This window comes from Aptenodytes patagonicus, chromosome 14 (genome assembly GCF_965638725.1).
Source record: "Aptenodytes patagonicus chromosome 14, bAptPat1.pri.cur, whole genome shotgun sequence".
NCBI classification, from domain to species: Eukaryota; Metazoa; Chordata; class Aves; order Sphenisciformes; family Spheniscidae; genus Aptenodytes; species Aptenodytes patagonicus.
The window spans coordinates 11,669,869-11,692,103 of NC_134962.1; the positions used below are offsets into that span (position 1 = coordinate 11,669,869).

A 22,235-nucleotide genomic window follows, 5' to 3' on the forward strand; every position below is an offset into this window, starting at 1 on the left:
TGTTGATTAAATGAAAAACAGGTCTTTGAGAAGGAGAATCTACATGGGAAGGAAAATCACGATCCTCTTCTGTTAAGACATAGCTGAAGCTCCCTGTGTTGGATGTGAAGAAACATATTTTCAGCTATATTATCCAAAGCAGGTTTTTTTTTTTATGCAAGTACAAATTTTTAAGACTTAAAAATGGCAGATTCACACCTTTTGGGGCATATAATGGCTCAGACAGAGGTGTAAGCACCTCGTGGGAAAAGTCTGATTTCTTGCTACTTGATCCCTCTGAGCAAATTTGTGTATAATATTGGCAGAAACTCTTCAGAAGAAGCAAACTTGAAATGTCTGTCATTCTTTAGTACCAGTGTATGTTTGTGTGTATTTATGTTGTATTGTTGGAAAGCTTTAAACTTTGTTTGGAAATCTGGAATATTCTTCTGTTTTCAGGCAATTTTCATGATTCCTACCAATCCTCCTCCAACATTCCGGAAACCAGAGCTCTGGTCAGACAGTTTTACGGACTTTGTAAAACAGTGTCTTGTTAAGAGCCCGGAGCAGCGTGCCACTGCAACACAGCTTCTGCAGGTCTGCCTTTTCTTACAAGAACATAAGGTCTAGAGAAGGCTTGCTAGGGTAGGCAGTGCTGCGTGTCTGTGGAGATGTTGGTTTCATTTCTTGCTGCTCCTGCTCACTACAGATTTTACTTTTTAATATATCATTTTTAAAATCTTACACTCAACTTCAACTTTTCAGTTCTTCTCTAAGAACCAGTCTAACTTCAACTTCCTATCTTTGTCTTCTCTGGGTTGGTTTTTTTTTTTTGTTTAGCTTTCGGAGTTTTTCTTTTTTACTTTCAGATTCTCACCAGCAGTGCCAAGAAACCGCCTCTTAAAACGCTAAAAAAGAGAGGCTAAATGAAAGCGATTGCTCAGAATAGTCTAGGCGTGGTGATGATCTGTGTAGTTGGTTCTTGACAGCTAAGCTGCTAAGGAAAGAAATAAGTAGAGTGGTGGGAGGGGAATGAGCCCAAGGTCTCACAGCAGTAGTGCCCTTGTAGCATGTTTGGAGGGTGGGAGGTCTCCCTCCTGTGCCAAACAGAAGTACTGGATTTTTATTTTAGTAATGCATTGAGTTAAACCTTAATTTTGTTTGGAAGTAGGCCATAGTAACAGTGTTTTACTGTTATATCTTGGTTCGGATGCAGTGCTTATTTGTTTTTAAAATATTCCTCAGCATCCGTTTGTTAAAAGTGCCAAAGGAGTGTCAATTCTGCGAGACTTGATTAATGAAGCAATGGATATCAAGCTGAAACGTCAAGAGGCGCAACAGCGTGAACTAGATCAAGATGATGAAGAAAACTCAGTGAGTATTTAATAGCAACAGTGTACGAAATCCAAACTCTTGCTCCTTTCATAAGGCTTAGCTGCTTTGGGTTTTGGTTTTGCAATATTTTGTCCAATTGCCTGTGGATTTGACTTAGTTCTTGAGTTTTCTACTTTGACTGCTTAACCTGATGCTTGGTCTCTGCTCAATCTTTATATTTGAGTCGGATAGCCAGCATGTATGGCTTATTGTTTAGCTTAGAGTGTAGCTAGAGACCTGTGATTGAGTAAGTCTACAAGTAGTGTATGCAAAAGACTTGATATGTTTTCCCAGTTGGATTGTATTATTTATGCAGTAATGAGAATTTTTCATTGTAGATTCAGTTCTTAGACTGCTCTTCTAGTATAAAATAATAATATCGTCTGTGATGCACTATGATATAAGTATGTTATATTGTTTTACTATTGTTGTGCTTTAGAACCCCCCTTATAGAAACTTTCTACTACACAAGAGCAACCGACAGAAACCTGAGGTGAGGGCATGACAAGTGTCCAGGGGATTGCTGTGAATTTAAGCTTGGGCTCCTTGTTTCAGTGGTTACAGCATGTGAATATGGAAAGCATGTTGAAAGCTGTTTTTTGAGCCTCTGCCTGCTTCAACCTGAATAAATGAAACGGGCAACAAAAGGCATTGTACGCCAGAGTCCTTTTCAGAGGTTAGACTTGAATAGCATGGTCCACAGTATCTATGCTGAAGACATTGTTCATCTAGTTTTCAGTTTAGGACTGCCTATTTGTTCAGTGTGGAAGTAACTTTATTGGTCATGTTGCCATGATGTTGACTCTAAGAGTATTGTCCCTACCCTCTCTCCTTCATTTCTGACTGATCTGGAGTCACGCTGCTGAGAGATGGTGTCTATGTAGTGGAGTTGAGTGGTCTCCGTCGGTGTGTGTGTTTTCCCGAAGCTTCTCTACTCTGTGTCTGCTAGCAGAAGAGTGTTCCCCAGCACTTCCCAAGTGCTGTGGAAATTTCTGCTGTAGTCCTTTGTTAAATGATGTGTAGCTAACGTTTACTTCCTCTCACCCACTCATCTCCACATAAAATTACTTTTCCTCCATTAATGTCTCGTGTAGTTTTTCTCCTCCTCTTGCTATTGGTTTTGAGGTTGGGAAGTAAATTATTATAGACACCCTTGACAGAACAGATAAAATGCATGGAAGACCAGAACGTGGAGGGGTGTACTACTTACTTTCAGTGACACTGAGATGGAGTATTACAGCTTGATGTGCGAGACCTGTGTTTTCCCTCTGACACTAACACAGATCAGTAAGCCCATGGTCACACATAAAGAACTGTGAACTTCATCCTTATAAGATCCAAGGTGAGATGCCTAGAAACTCTACTGTAAACCTAGGAACTGACTTCTCTTCTTGTAGTTGGATAGCTGGTTCACATTTCCAAGAAACTAAATAGATTGTGGAAATTTGTTCTTCATGAAATCCTAGTCACAATATACAGTTAGTGAAGCACACACCACCTAATAAAACTACTACCTCTGGCTAACTTAATCAGCTGCCAGGAAGTTGTCCTACCAGAATTTGTTTCAGGAGCTTGTGTTTTCCTACAGAGTCAGTCTCTTGAGCCTTGACAGCAATAATTCAAACTTCTATAATATTAGTACCTGGTAAGAAATGGAAAGATAAGAAATAATTTTCATCTGAAAAAAATGACTAGACTTTGATAATTTATTTCATTCCTTTTTAAAGATTTGCAAATTCAGTTCATTTTTCTTCAGTGCTTCTGAAGTTTATAGCAGGTAAAACTACCTAAATGTTAAAGACAGACTCCTAAAAAATAGGGTGATCGTTTTTCTTCAGTGTGCCACATGCACTCCAGACTTAGACCTGTTGCTGTCTAACAACTAATGACTCCTCAGTGAACTGTACCACTTGAGATAGGAGGTTTAGGTCAACTGTTAAAACTGGCAACTTTACTAGAAATGCTAATGACTGAATGAGTATTGTAATCTACTCTTACAGACAGGTCACCAGGTCAGAAATGAGATACAAGTTGCATTGAGAAGCTTTTGCTGATTATTTATCTGTTCTCTTATTTATCAAGCTGGCAGAAAAGTATGAAGACTTTTCATTACCTGCTTGGAGATGACAGGGAGAGAACTAAGTGCATAAAATAAAATGTCGTTGGCCTCCGTCTGTATTTGTAAAAATCTCTGAATTAGTATGACTTGCTAGTGTCCTTGAATACAGACACTCTTCATGGGACTTCACCACCGTCAGTAAAAATGTACTTACGGCATCCTTTTACAGGAAGAAGATGAAACAGATTCAGGTACCATGGTGAGGGCGAGCGGAGATGAAACTGGTACCATAAGAGCTGTCAACACGATGAGTGATGGAGCCAACACGATGATAGAACATGATGGCACCCTGGAATCCCAGTTGGGTACAATGGTCATAAACACAGAAGAGGAAGAGGAGGAGGGCACCATGAAAAGTAAGAAAACATCTTTAACTTCTAGAAAATTACTTAGGACCTAATGTGGGCTATGATATGTATTCCCAACCTGCTTTGATGTTTTTGGTGGCTTATTGTGATGTCTTTTGGTTTTAGGGACCTAAAACTCTTAGGTCGATGCCCTCTGGCAGTAGAGAAGAGAGACCCTTTCTAGGTCCAAGTTTCAAGCCATTCTTTTTAGTCTTGCACTTGGTATAGCTCATGAGTTGTACACAATTTCCACAAGCTTCTGTGCTGATCAAATAAGATCTGATTCTAGCTAGTGTGGGGTTTTTTGTTGGTTCTTTTTTGTCTGTTTTGTCTTTTTCACAGAATGTAGAGAAGGGAGACTCTAGCAAAGGGTTAATAAAAAAATTTGTGCTGCTTTAGAAGGTGATCTGGCTGTGACCTGGCATCTGAAAACAGCAAGTCTGTTTTAGAACTGATGCATCAAATTAAGGGCTACATTTATGAAATGACAAATACCTTGCACCTTTCAAGCACAGTAAGGCACGCGGTGGGAGGAGCTAGCATCTCTCCAGACTTCAGTGTTTCTTTAGTGTTACTTAATCACTGAGGACAACTGAATAAACTGTGTGTTGCTGTTCTGAGACATTCAAGCTGAAACCCGTTCCGCACTAAAATAAAAAAGCTGACTAAAACTACAAGCCTTGTCATAGGATGTAAGATTTAAAATTATGTATCTTTGATCCCCGATAGTCTGTGGAAGACCTCACAGCTTGACCTGGAAGAGGGTTAAAAATGGTTTTTTTTGATTAAAGAGATGGCAGGGAGAGCCTCCTTGGAAAAGTATGACTAGAAGAAAAAGAATATCTTCTCAATTATGGATTCTCATAGAAATCCGTTTCCACAGATTTGGTAGTCTCAACAGTATTAAAGCAGAGGTCATAGATGACTCAGCTGGCCAGCACGGATGTTTGTTCCAGGACCGAGGAAAGTGCTGAGTGCAGGCTCAGCAGTAGTAAAATACGACCATCATAGGCAAGGCTTGTTCTTTTGCTCTTGCGCTGCTTCCAAAGACTTCCTTGGCCATCTGATTTTGAACCTTTAGCAATTGTGGGAGAGGAAAAAATTCTCAGCAGGAGTTTGGAGAAATCCTTTTCTTGTGAATTTCTATGTTGAAAGCTTCTTCCATGTGGGGGCCCTCTAGAACTTGTGGAAAGATACTGTTTTCGAGAGTGAAATTTCAGCAGAACCGGTTTAAAGAGTTTTCCGATCTTTGGCAAACACTTGATTCAGCACGTTAAAAACCAGAGGTGTCAGCCCATGTAGCAGCTTCTGGCAACAAAGATGATGGAGTGATGCCATCGGGTGTTGTGGAACAAGGTAGCTCTAGCAAGGAGACAGATGGATGCTTAGAGTAGCTAAAAGGTCACCCAAAGAGTGGGACATGTTAACAGCCTTAAATAAATCAAGTGAGGTTGCAGTTTCTTTACAAATAGACAACACTTAATTTCCCATCATCAGTGGGTACTGTTCCATTTCATGATTCACAATAACAGGTTTTACTGTCTGTGGTGCCCCTGCACTGGCTACCAAAGGTGTGTAAGTAAAGCACCTCTTCAGTTTATCTTCTTGTGTTTAACATGTGCTTATCTTCTCACCATCTTTTTAAGATTGCAGCGCTTGTAACTCAAAAGCATCTAATGCCCTCCGTGAAGTAGTGTACAGAGGTTTGAGGAGATGCCTTTGATAATACCTCTTTTGCAAGGACAGACTCATTTTGAGTAGAATCCATTATGAGGATATAGCAATGTCTTTAATATAGTGTAGTATCTAGCCTCAAGAGGGAGCTCCAGAACAAGCTCTAAGAGCTCTAGATCTCTGTGACTAGAAAGTTCAGTTTTTATTTTAACCCCCCCTTAGACTTCAGACTTCTTAAAAGTACTCTGTTCTTCAACTGCTGCCGTGTAACAGCATTCAAAGCTGAGTATGTGGCAGAAGTGCTTGAGCAGCTCTGCTTTCTGGAGGAAGCGTTTTGAGATCCTGGGTGCAAATGATGGCTGACACTGGTGCCGCTTTCGTGTCGATGGGTTTCACACAGTAGTATCTAGTGAAACCCAGCTGCACTCAGCGCGCTCTCTGCTGCAGGTTGTGCTGCATTTTAATAACTTGTACCTTGATTCCAAGAAATCTGATGTTAATGAGAATGATTGTACCAGACTAAAACTTAACTCTTCCTTAACGCCTTATTCTCCTCCTTCCCCAGTAGCATAATTCTGAAATTCTGGCTGCTGCACTGAGCAGTTCTGTGTTTTTCTTGGACGCGCTGCAAGGCAGTGTCTTTGAGCACCTTGCCCTTCATTGAATTGCCTATAGCTCCACTTTGCAGCTCGCCATTTCCATATTCATGTTCTCATAACGTTCAGTTAAATTGATTTAACTGTAAAGCTCATCAGCCTGCTGCAGAACTCTCTGGAGCAAGTTCTTTTTGTAATCTTAAATATAAATGTAATAATGCTGTTTGGAAACCACTGAGTTTGAAGAAGCTTCATTGATTCATATTTTTTAAAGATGTCTATATTTCATTTGGCAGCTTGTGTCATGACTCACAATAAAACCTGTTTTAAGTCAATAAAGAAGTTCTGATTTTTCTTGCATGGCATTAGTAGGAGAATTTAGCTTCCCTAGGTGTCTTGGGCTTTTTAACTGTAGGCTTCTGAGCTTGTGTTCTAGCCCTTCCTCCTAATATTAAAAAAAAAAAAAAAAAAAAAATCTGTGTCTTCACCAGGTTTTGGTTTGGTTTTATTTCTTTTTAATGTAAAAAGTGTTTATAGGACATTGAAATACAATGCTTTAGATAGGAGTGTCTTAGAAATCTCTAGCAAACAATTTCCAATAGCCTTGAAAGTGATTCTTGCATAAATCAACTCATGACTTGTCGGGCTCAGAGGAAGAGCATTCTTAAATTCCAGTATTTTACATTGTAGGGGAAGTTTTGTTCTGTAGTCAATTGAGCTGTAATTCTGTTTGCTTAAATTCTTTCATTTGCTTGGCTTTTTTCTGGGCGCTCGATATAAATAGGCAGCATTAAAAATGTCACTATGACACTCTGTTACGCATTTTAAAAGCACTCAAGTGATTGCCTGAAACCGCAGATACTAAATTGCACTGCGACACATTTTACTTATAAATTGATTGCTAACAGATTACTTAAGGATTGCAGTTAAACTATTCCAGCAAAACTTTGGAAGTAGCTGAAGAACTATAGATGAACAATCATTTGTAATAACAGACATTTCCATTGTGCTCGAGAGCTGGAATAACTTTTGAACTGTTAATATGTCTGAAGTAATCTTTTTTTAATTTTTCTATGAGAGAATATATAGTGCTAGTAAAAAGTGCAGCATTTTTTACTCTTTTTTTGCTTTTTCTGCTTTATTTGCTGTAGGTCTTTAAATAGTAGAAACTTGGCATGAGTTTGTCTCTTTGATTTAAAGAGTGGAACGTAATTTTATAATAAAGCAGATAAACATATTGCCTTCCTTGGACTCTGCAATAAGATCAGGTCCAAGCGAAATAGGATCTAGTTTGTCTAGTACTATAATCTGTCCTATTTTCTATGTTAAAGCGCCTCTTGCTTGTTTAAGCATCGAATAAAACAACACTGGAGAATGTAGAACTGCCAACAGTGGTGTGAGTTGGGCTGTCTGGTTTTTGGGTCGAGGTGAATGAGGGATCTGGAGAAGGGTGAAAGAATTGTGGGTGTGGGGTTTTTGTTAATGTGGCACGCATTCAGTAGAGCATCTGGTGCAGAGATAGACCAGAAGCTCTGATAACGCTGTTCCCTTTACCTTGATAATGCAACGTGCAGGTAAAAATTCTTGATAGTTTGTGAATGTTTAAAATAAAAATTTCTAGGCTTAATTCTTATAATAAAGTTAGGGGTGGTTTGGGTTTTGTTACGCTTTTGCCATGCCCCCGCTGCTGAGCATGGTTGTGTTCCTTTTAAAAAGACACTTACCCTTTTGAGGGGAGATTGGGTTTCATTAGCAAATGAAATGAGCTAAGATGCAAACTTGGCAACTTTCTATTAGAAAAATGATTCAGACTAAGTTTGTTAGTCTGGGTGGCTTTGTGAGACATCCAGTGGGTGACACTTAAACCTAAACCAGAGAAGTGTTACTGCCAAGACTCAGGGAACTTTTTGTCTCCACTAATTAACCTGTAATTTTTCATGTAAAGCAATCACTGTAAAAGCTGTAATGTGAACAGCAGAATGAATATGGATGGCAGAAGGTTTATATGATTGCGTTAATATTATAATTGAATAAAGTGTTACTGGTACGTAGCTGAGGTAGCTATAGGTGGTGTAATATCAGTAGTTGTCCAAAAATGTGTAGATCCATGTTATCCAAATAGCTAATGCAGGTAGAGAATAGCTCCGCGTTTTGTCAGTATTTACATTATGTGTATGTCAAAGATATTGGCTGTGTTTTGCCTCTGTGTTTCTCTGTAGACAGTAGCTCTTCGTGGCAGCTTCCCACCACTTAGTGTTATTAATGTCCAGTGGTACATTTCTGTGTTTAAAATAAATTGGTCCATTTAGGCATAATTGGACCATAAAACACTCTTAGCGTTATGCATTTAAATAACATACCTTTTATAGAAACACCTACACTGATTAAATTCTTCTCGAACTGTAAGAAGCATTGTACTGCCACTCTTGAGGTGTAGAGAGTACAAATCTTCACAGATAAGTCTTCTAGCTGTGTTACTCTTTTTACTTTTATCTTAGTAGCAGCCTCGCTGGCAAACTTGACATAAACAGCGGCCAGCACATTTTGTTTCAGGATATCAAGTTGTGCGGACATGCGGACAGTATTTTTGAGCGATGGGAGGAGTTGTGTGTGCTGTCATTTTGTCGTTGGGTTTTTGCTGTGGGTTTTGGTTTTTCTGTTTGAAGAGTGGTAGGCTACTGGAGTTCTGTGCAGCGTGTTAGCAATTGAAATAGTGGTTCTGTGCAGGCTGAAGCATGAAGAAAAGTTAAGTCCGGGATCTAAGTTGGCTGTTTGTCCACCTTTGGTTGTCCTGAATATTTGAGAAAGCTCTAATGCTAAGACAAAGTTAATCATCTGTTAATATTTATATTTTCGGAGACACTGAAATTGGAGAGAGAGATGTTTGTGTTTAACACAGCTATTTTTGCTGTTCCTAGCACTTGATTATTAAGCACCCCTGCGTTTGTGATGGTCAGGGCTACAAAGTAGGGGGATTTTTTTTTTCTGGACAGAAGCATTGTCTTGAGGAAGAGGGGAACTATGACTAACAGAGTCCTGAGTAGCATACGGGAGGCAATATGTTTCAGGAGACTCAACCAAGAGACAGAGTAGTAGTAAATCACTTAGTAAGTATCTCTCTCTCCCATACGCATGCATATATTTGCACGTACAGCCAAACTGTAACCCACCTGTCTCTTCTAAGAATAAACTCACTTCCTGCTGGATCAAAATAAACCCTGGAGAAAGCTTTCCTCCTGAGCAGGAATGAAGAAAACTCTATAAACTCTTAAATCTCTTAATTGCAGAAGTTTAAAATCAAATTCATTTTTACCAGCAGATTTTCAAGCTTCAGCAAAAAAATGTTCATTGCCGTGTTGTTTTCTGTTCTTTCTAGATAAGCAAATGAGTTTCCGGGTTATGAATAGAAAGGGTGTTAGCAAATGCTAACTTGGTTGCATGCCATTCGGGGAGCCTGAGCTGTTGCCCACAGCGTGCTTGACCTGAAGATTGCAGCCCTGTCGATGCGGTTGCTTCTCATTAAGATTCATCAGAACCTGAGCCAGATGATGCCGGATATGAAACGTTCACTTTTCTCCTGGTGCACCTTCACGTCTCGCTGCCTGTGTCACATACTGTAGTCGCTGGACTAAATTAGCAATTCAAGCTAATGAGGTGAAAGATGGAGGTGTCCACTGAAAATTTGTGGCGGAGGAAGAAAGCTGCTATGTATTTATAATCTTTTGTGAGTTTTTATGTAAAAGAGATCCAAAAGGAGTTAACCCGGTCTTAAACAGCTTTCATTACTGTGAGGATTTCCTCCTCTTTTTCTGAAAGAGTCCTCAATTATATACACCACAGCTTTGGATAAGTGTTGGTACTCTTTTCCTTAGATGACTTGGATATCTTATACTCATTAGAAGAGATTAGTTAGGATACCCAGCGTTGATATTTATGGTCATTTAGGAGCTCCTTCCTAATAGCAGGACCTGTCAGGTATGTTCCACTTTGATTTAGTTTGAGATAGGCCATAATTATGGAAAGGCTTGTCCTCATAAGCTTCAATAGATATGAAGTGTTATGTGGTCTGCTTTTAATGTGAGGAAATCTCAGCTTGTGTTGCCATGGGGTGAATTCATTAATGGCGGAGCGCTTTTTGCTCTGGTTGAGTAAATTGGCATCTCTCTGCTCTGCTGCATAAAATGACTCAGTCCTGTTCATACTGTACAAATTATGCTGTCCAGCTGCTAAAGTTCATCTGTGATCTCTAAGAAATAGCCTGAAGCAAATAAAACTGCAATTCCATTTGAAATTTAATATTAATGGAGTGTTGCTTGCACTTAATCGTCAGGCGCTGTTTTGTGCATGCTAAATACGTGTGCATTTTAAGCCTTAAAGTTACATAATTCAATCTAAAGCAGATGGAAGCTTACTGAGACTACTAGGGTCTGAGCCCGTTACGTGATGAGTCAGTGAAAGATCTATGCCTATTTAGACCACTAAAATGAAAGATGACATCGGATATGAGAACTCTTAAAAAAGGGCAAGGAGGGAAGGTGAACGCTCTAGAGGATGATGGTTTGAATGCCGAGGAGCTGAAGCTTGCTCAAGAATGAGCACATATACACTGGCTACCTATAAACTTCAGACTGGAGATGAGAGGGTTTATAACTCCAGGAGAACAACGAGCCTGTCAACAGCAGGGATAAAGCAAACCAATTGCTTTACAATAGATCTTGATCCCTCTGTGAAAGGGACTACATAATCTTCTGCTGCTTGTCCCAGGGGATCCTTTCTGGCATTAGGGCTGACTAAAGGCAGCGATAGCTCTGCTTTCTTTAAAGTTAACATGAGTGCTCTTCACTGCATCTCTGCAGAGCTGTTTTGAGCTCCTGCTCACAGGGGTGCATCTTCCTGAGCTTTGTGCAAGGCATTCGTGATACCTTCCTAGCACAAGTCAACTTAAAAATGTTTAGTCTTGCTGCTTCTGACACCCCGTTCTCATAAACACAAGTATTCTCCAGAGCTGAGGCCAATTGTCTTTCTAAAGATTGCAGCCTCCTGAAATCTTGACAAATAAGTATACGTGTACCAAGTATCATGTTTTAGTTTGATATTGCTAATGTAGTAATTGAACACTTTGTTGTTGTTGATTTACATTACCTTTTTCATAGATGAATTTGTAGTGTGATCTCCTGACTATTCCCAGCCACAACTCTAGCTCCAATTTTTCATAAGGGAGGAAATCTCTCACTGTGGCTTCAAGAATAGGTATTTTAATACAATACAATATCAGCTGTATTAACTTAACTGACTTGAGTAAAGAGCACACAAAATGCATTCCTGAGGTTATCTTTTTCTCTCATGACAAGCTTTGTGACTCCAGAATTCACCCCAGCTAGACAGTAGCAATGTCTTTCAAGAGGAAAGAATAGCAAAACGAGAATTCTTCTGCTGTCAAGTTTGAGTAGAGAAGAATAATTTTAGAGAAAAGCAGAAATTCTAGTTTCATTACTCAGCAAGCTTGTTCAGATAGATAGGACTTTGTAAATACCACTTTCCTTTTGAAGGCATCCTTTTGAAGCTCATGAGCTTCTGAAAATTTTCAATTGTGAGAGCTAATTTGACAAAATCAACAAAATGAGTGCTTTGATTTCTGGGACTAGATGATACTAAATGATCTGGTTTCCCAGATATTCTTTACTGTTGGAAAAAAAGGCAAATCTCTTGCTGGTTTAATTGACTGTGCTGTTTCTTCCTTATCATTCTACTTTCTCTGCAGCATCAGATGGAAATACAAATGTCTCGAAGGCTCTCCAGGCCTTCTTTGTCATCTTTTGCTCGATGTAAGGAGGTTTGTATGCTGCAGTCAGCCACTAAGACTGACCTCTTCCATTCCCTTAAGTATTCAGACGGGTGACATTTTTTGGGAGGGAGCACATTGTTTTAGTTTTTCCTTAAAACTTGCCCTTGCTGTAGCCTGGCAGAGGAGAGGATCCAGTATGTTGAGGCCGCCGGCTGTTGCTGATGTTGCCTCGCTGGCTTCTTGCAGTGCCCTGCCTGTATCTGTCAGTCGTCTTTTGGCTTGTCTGGGCTGTTTGTGCTTTGGGTAAGGACTGTCCCAGCTTGTGTGGTACCACATGCAGTTGGACTTTGCTTTCCAGTGCTGAAAGAGTAACACTATTACTGAAATCAGTAGTAAACTCCTTTCAAAATCAAAATATAAGGGGATATTTGTTGTTCACAACTTAGGACATTCTCTATCTTTGGACCCACCAATTTCACATCTTTTTCTGTTCTCACACACAACAATACTGACGTTCTTATACTTTTCTAAACATGACTTTATACCAGACAGCACTTGTGAGGTTTCTGCAGAGGGCTTCTGCTCTTCACCACGCGGCAGGCTGAACGACGAGCGGTCCTCCCAGCGCCTGTGGCTCTGTACAGCTAGCCCAAACCTGCAATTCTGCAGTCAGCTGGACCGGCTCCAGCAGAGCTGTGGCAGTCCATTTGTGTAATTAATACAGCTCCTAAAAAGATGACTGCATATCTAAATGGTAGACCATTAATGGCTCCAGGGAGCTCTCGTGGCTCATCCTTATAAGCAACTCTTTAGGTTCCAAAATAAATGGATGGTGAAGCCTTTCTTGTCACCACAGGGTGACCTTCTTTTCTCTGGCTCTTCTCTGCCACACTTGTGGCATTTGACATTCTGTCAAATGTTCGTATTTTAGTCTAACCCTATAACACTAGGAAGTTAAATGCTTTTTGGCACAGACACGTTTAGTGCGGTGTCATCCTTCAGCAGCATCTGCTTCTGCAAATAGCAGTGATCGATTTTTGTCTTCAGCTGCCTGTTACCAAAATCTTAAAGATATAGCGGTGTGATTCTTGTGTCGAATTAATAGCAGATCATCTTTGGAAAGATGACACTGCTGTTAGGTGCCAAGATTGACGAAAAGAAATCCAGTCGTGCCGGGATGATAATTGATTTGGTGTAATGTCTTTCTGTCTCCAGGAGTGTTTCTGTCGGTCTTGCTGCATACACACCCTACTGAGATCATAGCAGCAACTAAAATTTCAGACATCTTAGATCTGTATTCCAGATATTTTTCATTTTATATTACCTTTTTTCCATTTTTGTTTGTCAGTTAGCAATCTCTTTTAATCAAACAAAAACCAAACAAACACTAAATAAAGATGAGTGTTACATGTTGATGTGTAGAAATGTACTAAAATTGGTGACTAAATGTTGCATGCAGTTGAAAGCCTAAGGTGACTGCAAGGTTAGAGGTGTCTGACAGCGGGTGTGAAGAGTGTGAGTCGCAGAAGAGCTTGGCTTGGCAGGGACCTCTGGAGGTCATCGGTCCGGTTGCCTGTGTGGTGGCTGCGACCAAGTGCAATGTCAGATCCGGTTGCTCAGGGCCTTGCACAGTCACTCCAGCCCTGCTCCGTTGCACAACCATCCCTGTTGTGAAAACTTTCTTCCTTATGTTCAGCCAAGCTGCCCTTGCTGCGGTTCAGACTGTTCCTCTCATCCTTTTGCTGGGGAGAGCGGGGCTCTGATGGCCTGCTGGGGTGGGAGACAGCAGCTAGAGCCCCTCCTGCCCTTCCCAGGCTGAACAAAACCCCCTTTCCTCCCACCCTCTCAGCACGGCAGAGACCCTTTCCGTGTCCCGGCAGCCTTCTGCTGCAGCCCCCCAGCTTTTTGGTCACTTGTACTGGTGGGGCTGAAAATCCAGTTGTGCTCTTCAGGATTATAAACTACCACCACCACTTCATGTGCTTCCTCCTTTGTCTGTTTCACTTCTGCGTGAAAACAGAAGTTTTATTAAATAAAGCTTGGGTTTGGATATGCCTTTTGATAATTCAGTGATGCTACAATAGGCTGTTGTTCAGTAGATGTAACTAGTTGTTTACAAATATTGCAGTTCCTGGTAAAATACAAGATGTGGGGAAATGAGCATGATTACTTTAAGTGACACTAGCTCTTACCAGAGCTTAATTCAGTCTTAAAAAAATAAATAGAAAAGAACTGAATAAGCCAATGTCACTGGAGTGGAACACTTGCTTTCAAAGTCTCCTGTGCTGCAAACAATTGTTTTCAAAACATACAGTAGAAGCTTGATTTAGATTTTCTTTTTTTTTCCTAGGAAGCCTGAACTACTGAGACCTAGGCTGGCTGTCAGTAATCTGTGTATAGATTAGCCTAGGTAGTTATGAATTCCTCTATTTCTACAAAATTTGTTGGTGTTCAGCATTGCCACGATTGGCCATAACAACTTACCTCCTGCTTCAAACAGGCTGGACTGCAGCAGAATACGAGGGGGTGTATTTACTTCATTCTAAATAAATGTTTTATCACTTAGCAGTAATTGGATTGCTATTGTATTTCAGTAATTATTCCCAACAGCAAATCTGTTCTCCACTTCGCAGACGTGTTTCCTGACTGACCTTCAGGCAGCCTGTCTGAAGGTGTCTGTCCTGATCTAATTCTGTACGATGAGGTTCTTGGTTTTGTTTTTTTAAAAAAAGGGGAACTACTGCCAGGGGTAGAATAATTTGTCTTTGCTCCAGTTGTCATAGTGCAAAAGTATAAGCACTTCAGTTCATGCTTGAGCTTTTAGCTGATCCTGGAGAGGCAGTACGATGCCGTGCTTTTTCAAAATGCATCGTGACATTTCAGACTGTGTAGAACCACACTTCTCTCAGTATCACAACCCAAATATCCTGCCAAGATTTCTCATACTTTGCGGCAATTCGTTCTGTATTTAATATGTCTATAGACAAATAACTTCTTAAAGTATCTCATAGCTGACCAAGGTATTCATACACTTGTCTGAGGATCAGAGTCTGCCAGGGAAGTTCTGGATCACTGGATGGCAATTTTATGTGCAAGAATAATATTCGGTGATTAAATCTTAATGGGTTTCCAGAGTAGCTAGTATTTTTTCAAGAGGAAAGCACTGCTGCATGTCCTTAGTGAGCACTGTCTTGTGATAGCCTGCCTTCTGTACACACTCTTGTAGGAGAGCCTCTGCGTTACGCAGACCCCACAAAACCCTCCATCCCCTGTGTGCTTGTCTGAAGCTCTAAACTTTTGGTTGACTGCCTGCCTGACAGTTTATATTCATTTCAAATGTATGGCATTCGACAATGGACTTATTTCCACAGTCCAGAACTGGCTATTCTGATGCCATTTTCTGTTAACTCTAGTCCTAATCCTGCTTTCTGAAAAAGATGGTTTCTGCATTGCCTAAAACATACGTTTCAAGTATGATTAACCTACTCCAGTGTCTAGAGAACCATATTTTATCAGAACAAAAACATTTTACCAGGTATTGTTACAGTGCTTACTTCCATTATGCTCACAGGTTTTTGTGAAGCATTTTATCATAAAGAGCAGCACAGTGGCAAAGCTGCGAGTAGCCTTTGGCTGCATTTGCAGCTGTCCTGGTCTTGTGGTGCAGCCCTGTTAAAGCATGTTTTCTGTGCAAGCCTGCCTCTTCATTTAGACTGAGACTCTTTACAAGATATTAGCTGCACTGTAACTCACAGGACAGGTCAGTTTTAAGTGTGAGTAGTCTGGGCAGCGTCTGATGCTGTACCGGTTGCACTAGTAAAGAAATCTTCCTTTGGAGATAGCGAAGGTCTTTTGGTCTTGACTTGCCGTGGAGTTAAATTTTGTGTTTTCTTCCTGTATTGGCTTTTATGTGGTCTCTGCTAGGAATCAGTATTTTCATCCTCTCACTCTTCATCACTTCCTTCTCAATTGCGCTGTCGTCACCCTACAGCTGAAGCTGCCTCCGTTCGTGGAGCCCACCTCCCCTCTCTCCAAACAGCACTGGGGATCTGCTTTGATCTGGGAACTTGTGCCCTCGCGTTTCTTCCTTCAGTGATGGAAACCTGTTTGCTGAATGGGTTGCTAGATTTATTTGTATGTAATGGTACTTAAATCACACGAGCAGGGATTCGGATGGTGTTGATGGCTGAAGGAAGAAGAGATACATTAGTGCTCATATCCCTAATCCCACCAACTACCCAACGCACCTAGGCGCCCTATGAGAATGTAGTTTTACTAGCTCGTCGCTCTTAATGGATCAGCAGCGTTCTTCCTTTTCTTTTAACTTCTGCTTGTTCTAAAGAATAATTTAGACAAGTAAGAATAATATAAATCTGGTTGTGCTAAAGTTTTGTGCTCTTGGCTATATCCTTTCTTCTCCCATCAGTATGGGTGAACTCTTTGTTATTGAGAATGGTGCTTGGGAGGCTTATGAGACCTGCTCTTAAAAATCAAAGTATTCGTATTTAGGTGGTTATTTTGATTCCTCTGTCTCTCTTTGTACCCTTGCCCATTTCTTATTACCCCAAGTTTCTTAAATGCAGGCTAGAATTGAATGGTTAATCTATATAGCTGGCTTATTTGAGTAATCCACTAAGAAAGTGTGTTCAGAGGAATTAACGTACAAAAAGAAAACTAGGGCAGTAAATTTGAAAACTTACTAACTGACTGCTTATAAAAAGAAAAAAAGAAGCTTTGCAAACTAATTAATCCTTTCTACCCAAGAAATGTAGAACTTGACTACTTCTACCCAAGGCAAGTTATGTGATATTTGTATGGTAGACGTGGTCTTTGAAAGCCTCGCTTTTGTACTATTCCATTTATAAATATAACAATGAGTTTCTGCTTGTAAAACAACGCTGTTTAGTTTTGGAACTTGGTGTATTTTGCAGTGTATGCAACCTGGCTGGGATGAAAAAAACCCGACCCCTCTAGTTGGTAGCATTTTAGTTCTGGCATTCAGTGCATGAAGCTCGGTTACCTGGTAGTGTGCTTTGATGGATGGATTGCAGGTCTAGAGGCCAAGGCCTCTAGCGTTGTAATCACTTGTGTGGTGGGCTTTAAGCTTCCCTTTTCCAGTTTTCTCACTCTACAGTCAGTTTTATATTTGAAAAGCTGCTGAAAAAATAGTACTTTAGCAGTACTACGTGATTTAGTGCGTGCTAAAAAAATAAAATCACTTTTGGGCATGATGTAAGGCACTATAACCGAAAACATATTTTTCAAAACAACTATTTTTTCTATTTTTAATATTTCCAGGGAGGGATGAAACGATGCAGCCAGCCAAACCATCATTCCTTGAATATTTTGAACAGAAGGAGAAGGAGAATCAAATCAATAGCTTTGGGAAGAATGTGTCTGGCCAGACAAAAAATTCATCTGATTGGAAAGTACCACAGGATGGAGACTATGAATTTGTAAGTCTATACTTTGAAATTCAATCAACGTGACAATCTTTAAGAGTTTTAGTTAGAGCTGCTATAAGATTATTTCTTGTTTTGGCAGACTAATGGAAACTTGAGGAGATTCTAATTGCTAATGCATTTGGATGGGACATTTTGCAAAACTCATTTTCTTTAGGTATTTCTCGGTAATCATAACCAGTCATTATCTGTATACTTTCCTTGTTTAAAAACAAACAAATGCACAAAAAAGCCTGAGGACATGAAGGTACGAGCTATCTTGCTTTACTTCCCCATTATGCATTTAAAATAAAAAAACAGAATTCCAGATGGCAGTTGGAAAATGCAAATCCTGAAGGTATAGTGTTAGAACCGTTGAATTTCCTTGTTTTTCTCAAGCTTTGCACTGGGTTTTGTTTTGTTATATAAACATCGAGCTTGTCTTCATTTCTCTTTCAAATCCTCAATTTCAGTCTTACTAACTAAGGTTCACGTGCTCAGAATTTTCAGGAACTTTTCAGAAGTCCAAAGAAAGATCTATTACGCATAAATTTTATGATCTAATTCTTTTTGTGAGGATGGAAAATTTCTGGTTTGAGTTCAAAATGCCAGAAGATGCATGCTCTGCTGAACACTGTTCCCTCTGCTGCCTTTTCTTTCAATGATACTTCACTGCAAGCACTTTTCACTTTAAGTGCATCGTGCACCCTTATGATGTCTGTTCGTGTTGCCCGTGGTTCAGGTTGTCACGCTGCATTCCGCAGTTGGTGAGATTCACTCCACCTTCACAAAGCAGTGTGGAAAGCGAAGTCCTTCTACTAGTCACAACTCGAGGAGATGCTTTACTTTAAGGCTGGAATAATAGCTGGAGCCTTTCATTCTCTTTGTACAGATTGTATAGACTACTGCTGTAACATATATTTTGTTGTCTTTGCTGCTGCATCTCAAATTTTCCTATTTAGACTGAAAAGGCTGGTTAGCTGAGGGGACCTGCTGCACTGTCTCTCTTGTTAGCCCTTCGCACTATGTTATGTTTAGCCTGAAGGCTTAAAGTCACTGCATAAGCATATTTTGCAAAAATAACCTGCAAGCTGCCTGTGTATCACAGGGTTTGGGCCAAACACGTGATTCCAGTCGAGTCAGATACTCCGTTTATCTCATTCACCTTACATGCTGTAACTTAATTTAATGATAAACAATTATTTTTCAATGTGTGGTATTTCCCAGGAAAGATGGGCTAGTTTGGAGTATCTTAGAAATCTTTTGTGGTCTGCAGAAGATGGCCCAAGGGGAAATTTGCTGTAATTATTTTACTTTCTAATTTGGTTGATAACAAGTTTAGCAATTACCTTTATTTCCACTGAGTAGGATGTATTCCACCCTGCACACTGTGAGCTGTAGGTGCAGGCTACACCCAGTGAGCGGCACAGGCAGCGCGGATGACACAAGGAAAGGTCAGTGCCATTCTAGCAAACAGGACCTACAAGTATTTTTAGAATGTGCAAAGCAACTGTTTGACACGCATGTGACCTTGTTTACTGATTTCCAGTAGTACTGAAGTATTGCCATGTGCATAGATTACCAGTGCGCTGGAAGCAATAAAAGCAAGCAATAAAAGCTAGCAATAAATTGGGCTTTGGGTCACCTTCATGTAGTAATTTGTAAAAATTTCACTTCCCAGCTGTATGTATTTCTCTAGTTCAACTGTGTATGAATATACCAGCCTGTCACGCATGCAGATTTTGTAACAGAGCTACTTTCTTTTCTGTAGGACAAGAAAAATGCTTGAAAGCAACCTTAATAAATACATGTGGGTAATTGTACAGTGCTTATCTGAGGGTTAGTAGCAGTAACCTTGTGTAATGTATTCAAAGACTTAAAACTGGGTATTTTTCCTGTTTGGCTAAAACTAGATCGATTTGGCTAGCTGTGGGCAAAAGTCGTATTTATTAATGCTTTAGTAATTGAAAGCATCAATGCAGTAAGCGTTGTGGAATAAGAAAATATACATTCACTAGTAGGTGTATCAAGTACATCTGCCCTAGACTTGCCTGCAGCTATAACTTATTTCTGCGTTGTCAAAGTCAGCAGGTTTGAGCAGACTTTGTCTACAGAGTTTGCAGGATTCCAAGTAAAGATGAGATCAGTGAGATGCTGGGTGAATAGTAGTTCCTCCTGGGCCTTAAGAAATGATTGAAATATTATTGCTTTGTGCTACTGCAGACTAGATAAATATGCCTTGTCTTCTATTCTGTATTCCTCTCCCTCCTATGCGACTAGCACCTGGAATCTCCTGTCTTCCAAAAAAAAAAAAAAGGGCAATATTAAACTAAAAAAGATTTTTGCTCTCTTCCCCTGTGGCAAAACCGTTTGACCTTTTCTTGACTAACATTGTTCCTCTGAAGCAGGCAAGTAAGACACTATTTATATCACAATGGCAATGTCATGTTAGATGAGGGTTAGATCGAGTCAGCCCCATCCACTCCAGAGCTGAAAACCCAGAGATCCCATTCTAAAACGTGATGAACTCCAGTCCTCCCAAATGTGATGCTCTGGCTGTGTCCTGGTTGTGGTCAGAGATGGCATAAACCCAGTGTATTTCCAGCAGTGTATTTCCAGCCTTGGATTTTTGAGGTAGAAGTTATTACTAACTGATTGGTCAATGCCCGATGGTGTTAATGTTTATCCCCGCTCATGTTTGAACAGGGATCTCTAAAGATTTAAGCCCTGCTTGGTTACGAAAAATGTTTTCGAGAACTGTATGATTTATTTAACATGGGGGGGGGAAATACTAATTATGGGCAAAAATTCTTGCTTTTAGGAAGAATATAACAAACCCTAATATGAAAATGCTGCAGGGGTAGGCTGTTAATGGGCAGGCTGCACTGTATGTAGAATTCCTAATTGCCATAATCAGATCTCAAAATTTTTGTAGTTGAATTTAATTTTGCCAGTGAACATTAGTCACATAGTGTTGCACAGGCTTAAATTAATAATGCTAGAAGATTTGTTTAGACCATGTCATACATTTTTTCACTTTAATCTTTCAGTACTGTAATATACACCAAAACTAATTGTGCGGTGTTTCCTGCCTTTAGACACAACAAACCCTTTGCTTATTCCTATTTTAAAAGCCTTTTAGTTGCTCTGAGCAGGTCAGTATTCTAATATCACTTGTGGCTAAAGTGGGATCACTTTTTTTTTTTATTCTGGCCCTGCTTGAAAGGCCTTCAGCCTTGCCAAACCTATTGTAGCACATATTTGTGGATCATCCAGTCATGAACGTTGTGTATTATATCACTAATCATTTTATTGAAAGCCTATTTTGCTAGCAAATTAGCAGGTTCCAGCCATTCATGGCTTATGGTAGCTATGACAATACTGAAACCTTTTCAGTTTTATTTCATGAGGGTGGTTTCACTGGTGAAAATGAGTGGCAGTAGAGCCCCTGTCAGTCTTGAATTTTGCCATCATGATGCAACTGCTGTTTTTTTAATACCTGTAGTGTTGAGCTTAGGTTTTGCTGTAACTCTAATTCGTAATTTTTCATATACCAGTGAATCTATGCTAATTAAGTATCCTAGGGGCTTGTTTTGGATGTGGAGTAAAATAGGTCCTGAACTTTTAACAGACACTAGAGCAAGAGTACTGCAGGACAGCAAGTCTTTCCACAGGCTTTACGCAAGGAGTTGGAGCCGTTTGCTCCAAGGCTTTTTTGATTCCAGCACCTGTGTATCTGCCAACCATTCCTGGCCTGTGTAAGGCCTGTCGAGCTTAATTGGTACAGCCACTTTTATGTTGTCTTTAGCTGCGCTTGCTATCTGTGCTTCACTGGAAGAACACCAGGTGATAGCTGAGCTTTTGAAGGAAAGCATTGCCGTTCACCTGCAGGACCTCAGTGGAGAACTGCAACCATCAGCAGTCATTTTCTGCACTGGCAATCTCCATCCTGCTGCTGCAGCTCTGGGAAGGAAGCTGACATTCAGAAACAAGGTTTATTTCTCTTTCCGAAGAATTATCCTGCTTCCTTTGGGAAGACCTTGATTTGCTTGCATCTGCTAAGTCTTGATGAATCGGACCTTTCCTATTCCTACAATTATCAACAGCCAGCAGTTTGGGTCTTTCCTTCTCACTCCTTGGCTTAATGAAGAGGGTCTGCCTTCACAGGTTCTCTCACTGAAGCAGAAAAACTTTGCAGGAGAACTTTTTTTCCTTACAAAAAATTAACGTCTATCCTTGAGAGTGTCGAGGTTTGCAGAAGTAGACATGGCAAATTTCTCAGCTTTCTGTGGAAGGACTGCCGAAGATGGCTGTTATCATGGCCTTTGTTCGCAGGTTCACCACGCTTCAGTCTGCCGTGAGCAAACCCTATGTTTCAGATCTTGTGTTTCCATGCTGTGAGCGCTATTCTCTGCACTAGCTCATCTTTTTAGCTCCTTTTGAGAAGTGTCTCATTGGCTGCTGATGGGAATTTCTTCGGACAGGAAAGATTGTGTGACTTCCCCCAGTTCCAAAACAGACTTTATCACTTTTCAGTGCACAGTGTCATCTGTTTCTCTGCTGCTGGGGAAGACTGTCCTGCAAGCAGTAGAACTGTTGCTTCTGAAATTTTTGCAGGGCAAAAGAAGGAAGGATGAGCAGGAGGTGTTAGTTGCCTCTAATTGGGGGGAATAATGCAGGTGCTGATCAGCTGCCACTTTTGTCAGAGCCCTCATGTACAAGCAGCAGTTCTTGTCTCTACCTCACCATCTGCTAGACAGAGATGAGCAGAGAAGGGACTTTGAGTTACAGGAGTTGGAGGAAGGGCTGGGTTTGATCCCACAGCTACAGATCTCTTTCCAGTAACCAGTTGTCTAGCCTGTTGCTTCCAAAGTGCTTGGGCCACAACTTGCTGTCGATACCTGACTTCTCCGTGGATTG

General features: G+C 40.4%; 1 protein-coding gene across 2 annotated transcripts in view; it reads left to right on the forward strand.

The window, feature by feature from the left end:
• Positions 1-22,235, forward strand: part of STK4 (serine/threonine kinase 4) — a 48,218-nt gene that overhangs the window by 7,428 nt on the left and 18,555 nt on the right. Inside the window, exons 7-11 of one of the 2 annotated variants that reach the window (XM_076351722.1) lie at positions 439-576; positions 1,225-1,353; positions 1,793-1,846; positions 3,642-3,828; positions 17,173-17,330. In XM_076351722.1, the coding sequence (XP_076207837.1) occupies positions 439-576; positions 1,225-1,353; positions 1,793-1,846; positions 3,642-3,828; positions 17,173-17,330 (666 nt within the window). The remainder of the gene's footprint in view (positions 1-438; positions 577-1,224; positions 1,354-1,792; positions 1,847-3,641; positions 3,829-17,172; positions 17,331-22,235) is intronic. The other variant, XM_076351723.1, reaches the window with a different exon arrangement.